The sequence below is a fragment of the Athene cunicularia genome (assembly GCF_003259725.1).
Source record: "Athene cunicularia isolate RWA chromosome Z unlocalized genomic scaffold, athCun1 chrZ_part1, whole genome shotgun sequence".
NCBI lineage: Eukaryota > Metazoa > Chordata > Aves > Strigiformes > Strigidae > Athene > Athene cunicularia.
This window is the reverse complement of record NW_020799142.1, coordinates 25,402,843-25,407,718: the sequence shown is the minus strand read 5'-3', so window position 1 is coordinate 25,407,718 and position 4,876 is coordinate 25,402,843. Positions and strand designations below refer to the sequence as shown.

Here is a 4,876-nt window from a genome sequence, read left to right as displayed (position 1 = left end):
CGAGGGGGCGGGCGGGGCCCCCACCGTCTTCAGCAGGATCATCGCCCGCAGCGTGCCCGCCGCCATCCTCTATGAGGACGACAAGGTAGGGCGCCGCGGCGCGCGTGTCCCCTCCCGGGGCAGGGCGGGTGGCAGCACCCCCGGGCGCGGGGCTCACCCCGCGCCCCCGTCCCCCCCGGCAGTGCCTGGCGTTCCGCGATGTGGCTCCCCAAGCCCCCGTCCACTTCCTGGTGATCCCCAAGCGCCCCATCCCCCGGATCAGCCGCGTGGGTCCCCAGGACGCCGAGGTGAGTCCGGGGGTGTCTCTGGGACATGGAGGGGGACACACACACAGACGGTGCTGACCCTCCCCCCCCGCAGCTCCTGGGCCACTTGCTGGTGGTGGCGGCACGGACGGCGCAGGCAGAGGGGCTGGCTGATGGCTACCGCCTCGGTGAGTTGGTGGCCCCTGCCGTGCCATGGGGCAGGACCCTCACCGGTGGTCCCAGCTGTGTGTGTGTGTGTGTATTTCCTGACCCCCTCTCCCATTCCCTGCAGTGATCAACGATGGGAAGCACGGCGCCCAGTCCGTCTATCACCTGCACCTCCATGTGCTGGGGGGGCGGCAGCTGGGCTGGCCTCCAGGCTGAGCACCCCCAGCCCACCTCCCGCACAATAAAGCATCCTCCTGGTGGAATCTTTGGTAGCTGTGTGTCATGGTGGCCCTCCTGGGCGTAGGGGTAGCCATCATAGGCAGAGGCGGCTTCAGGTGTCACAGCAGCGGGGGGGACACAGGTGGGACTTGGTGCCTGCTACTTGAATTGCGGGGGTTGGGCTCTGGGCTCCCCCCCTGCCAACCTGCCCACACTGGAGATACTCCGGAGACCCCCAGTTGAAGCAAGAGGCTTTTGGCGGGCCCCAACATCCCACAAACACAAGGCCCATACTGGTGCAAGGTGGGGGAAGCAGGCTGGATACACAAGGAACATCCCAGAATTGCCCCATGCCTCAGGCTACCCACCTAGCCCCACTGCCACCACACAGACCCAGCACCCTGGGTGCCCCCCAGGCACTCCCATGTTCCTGACAGCTGCATGCTGGGTACTGGTGTGTTTCTGCCTTGGGAAAGCGAGCTAATGGCACTAAATTGAACTACAAGCACTACTTGCACTCTTACTGCTCCCCACCACGATACCACCCCGCAACTCAATTCCCACACCACCAGCGTGTGCACTCCCATGCACTGCGCTGCACAGCCCAGACCCCCCATTCTTGCACCACTGTGCGGAACCCTGCTGCACTGAGCGGGGTGGCTCACTCACTGTGGTCACTGGCAAAAGACAGACTCCGTAGGGGAAGTAAAAGAACTTCCATTTTAATTCAAACACTACCACTTAACAGAGTAGGACAGTGAGAAGCATTCCCACATGTTGGAAACACCTTCCTCCCACCTCTCCCTCCTTCCCCGGCTCCGCTTTGCTCCCCATTTCTCCACATCCCAATTTCTCTACCTCCTCACCCCCAGAGGCAACAGGGGGCAGGGAATGAGGGTTACAGTCAGTGCTACTGCTCCTGCTCCTTCGTTATTTGGGGAGGACTCCTTGCATTCTTCCCCTGCTCCAGTGTGGGGTCTCTCCCAGATCAGGCAGTCCTCCCAGCGCTGAACTACAACAGCGGGGCTTCTCACAGAGTCCCGGCCTCCTTGGGTGCAGCCACCTGCTCCAGCGTGGGGTCCTCCACGGGCTGCAGGTGGGCATCTGCTCCACCGGTGATGTCCATGGGCTGCAGGGCACAGACTGCCCTCACCATGGGCTGCAGGGGGTCTCTGCTCTGGCACACCTCCCCCTGCTCTACTTTTTTCAACTGACCTGCACAGGTATTTCCCTCACAACTCCTGCTTACAAATCCCACTCCTCCCACGCTCCCCTTCCAAAATAAGTTATCACAGATGTGCAGCTACCATTGCTAATTGGCTCAGCCATGGCCAGAGGCGGGTCTAACTTGGAGCCAGGGGAGTTTTAAAAATGATCATTCCAATCCATATTCATTATTGTTACAGAGGCTCGTAAATAACAATCAAAAATTAAAACTTTATTATTAACACAATTAACTGCCCCCCAACCATTCAACAGCAGATTTGAATGTCTGTAAGAGGACAACAAAACACCACTCCCTAGGGTTTAACAACCCCAAAAGCCTCTATCACACACCTAACAATGAGGACTCTCAACCTCAAGGAACTTCTCAGGCAGCGACCCGACCCATAGGAACCTCAAGGAGTTTCCTTGGCCAGCATTCCAACCCAAGGGGAGAGTCCTCTACTGCAGCATCCCACTCCAAGGGGGAACTAGCTCAAAATGGCTGCCACAGGGGATTCTGTTTATACTCAGCTGGATCTGATCTGTGGTCAATAGCGGCTCCCGTTGGCCAAAGGCCCCAACTACCATGAAGCCGGGAGAACAAGGACAATCAGTAGCTGCTACAATTCAGCTGCCAAGAAGCCCTGTTTTCCCTGGGCGGGTGTGCCTGCCATACGATCCACCTCGTGACCACAGTCATGATACGGCTGGTTTCCCTGAAGTGGTGGTGCAGTCACCTCTTGCCTCCAAGGTTAAAAGGGAGCGCAGTCCAGTGAGTTTCAATACTCCTTGTGGATCCTCATTCCTACATAATTACAGAAACAAATCTCAGAAAAACCCATACTCTAACAGGAATCTACTACTTGCACACTAATACAATCTATTACAGTCAACTGTAGGAAGCTGATTAACCATTCTAACAAGGAAGATTTAAATATATCCAGTCAACCAATTAATGCTTAATACAGTAACAATTGCCTCAAGTCTCTTGCCCTTCTTCATTTGTTGACCTAAAGTGGCATTAACAAAACCTGGACATAAATACACTTTCCTCCTTTAATAGCAGAAAGTTCAATCATGTTCTGAAAGGTACTAAATTCATGAGATTCATTCACCACCACGTTGTCATCCAAGTCTTGATTGTCCATCACTATTACCAATCAGGATGCCAAAGCCATCTGTTTCTTCAAGACCCTGAAAAAAAAAAAAAAAAAGGGCTCAGATTAGAACCCAGGCATCAAGTTAAAAGTCAGGGATCATACTCTGTGTGCCCACCCCAAGAAGTGACTCCCCTAATCTAATTTATTTGTTTTTGGTGTGAGCACGTAGCTAAATTATTGTTTTAACCCCTTCACCATATTTCCCTAGTAAAGAACAAAACAGGCCTAGTAAGATCAGATAATACACATAATGACCCACTCAACAACCAAAACAGAAGTCCTATGATGAGCTTCTGAAAATCTGCAAAACACAAACAGCGGGACAATTCACCAGGTGTGAATTTGGTGATCCTTCCCAGGTGTGTCACTGGCTTTCCATGCTTGAATGAGCTTTTCCAAGGCCATAGCAGGCATACAGTGTATTAAATCCTGGGAAATCTCTTTTTCAATTCCCTCAGACCATTAGAAATTCTTTAAGTGTAGGCGTTGATCCTTAAGAGGGTTGTGTGCGATATTTGAGTGCAATATAAACCACATGCTGAAATAATGGTGTTGCACAGTTCCTTGGTTACGGACCATCCCCTGCTCACTGCCTCTTTAAATAAATTTTTGCTCCCTGAGTGACCTCCCTTACCACTCTAATAAGTGCTCACATTTCTCTGCTTCCTTTGTACCAACTCCCACACCTGAGCACTGCCCTCCCCTTCTGTCACCATTCCATATCCTGCATTTCTACACCTTCCCCTTTCTCCTAGAGGATGTACCAGTGAACCACCTGGTTTTAAGGTGGGGCTTGAATGGAGGAGCAGGTTTTATGCATGAGAGAGGAGGGTCGATGTCTGGGTGATCAGAGAGCAGATCTTGTATTTGGACCACTTCAGGTCTTCCCTCCCCACCTGCCCCGTGTGTCAATAATGATATAACTGTGCATTCGCTGCCTGACTCCCACAGCAGGGGTGTTACAGATATTTTAACCCCTTCTCCGGGCATGGTTTTGGGGAGCTCTTGAGCCAGTGCCTTGGTGGCAGTTGTCAGAGTGCCGATATCCCTGGGGGAGACGTGTGACTAAACCCCATGCCTTCCCATGGGAGAGCAAAGCCATCTCTGTTTGCTTCCTGCAAAGGGGACCCCAAAGAGCCCATCGCCCCAGTCCCAGGCCTGGTGGGCACGTTCCTGCAGGGCTGCACCCAGCCCAGCCACACCAGACCCCACAGCAGCGCAAGGGTCTGGATGGGCATTCAGCCACCAATAAACAACTGGTAATCACCACATTTGGTTTGGTTTGCCAACTGGCCACACTGGAGAACTATAAGGTGAATGTGTATGACTCATAATCTCTCTTTTTTCAAGATCATCAATCACCTCTAAAACACGTCCTTTGGCAGCAGTTGGCAATGGATAGCGAGAGACACAGGTCACTTTAGATTGTGGTATTAAAGGAGCAACCTGCAAAATTCTTACCCGAATAACCCCTGTCCCCCTACCTCCAAAACTCCACTGTCTGTTAAACACCACTGTTTACCTGCCAAAACATCAAACCCTAATACAATTAATTTTTAAGGACTTAAAGTCACCTCCACTGCTGTCATCCTCTTTTTCCCTGGTAACCAAAACTGCATTCACACTATGTGACACTTTTCTACCGCCCCTATCTCATACATCACCCAATGACAGCCACCTTTTGTACTCACTCTACCAATTCCAACAACCCCTTCACCTTAATGGTAACAGGTTCTCCCCTCTCCTCAGGGTCCACAGCCCCAGCCCAGTATGTCACTCGAGATGTCACCAACTGGTTACCCACTGGTCCATCACTCCAGGACCCCAGAACCCTCCCTTTTCATCATTACTCAACAGAATTCAGTGTGTCCCGCCCCC

General features: G+C 52.5%; 1 protein-coding gene across 1 annotated transcript; it reads left to right on the top strand.

The window, feature by feature from the left end:
- Positions 1-4: 4 nt before the first annotated feature.
- Positions 5-671, top strand: HINT2 (histidine triad nucleotide binding protein 2; the record flags this gene model as incomplete). The annotated part of the gene is made up of 4 exons (XM_026865831.1): positions 5-85; positions 183-287; positions 361-433; positions 538-671. Coding segments are annotated over 4 exons (351 nt in total), but the record flags the coding sequence as incomplete, so codon positions are not given.
- Between the last annotated feature and the right edge of the window lie 4,205 nt (positions 672-4,876).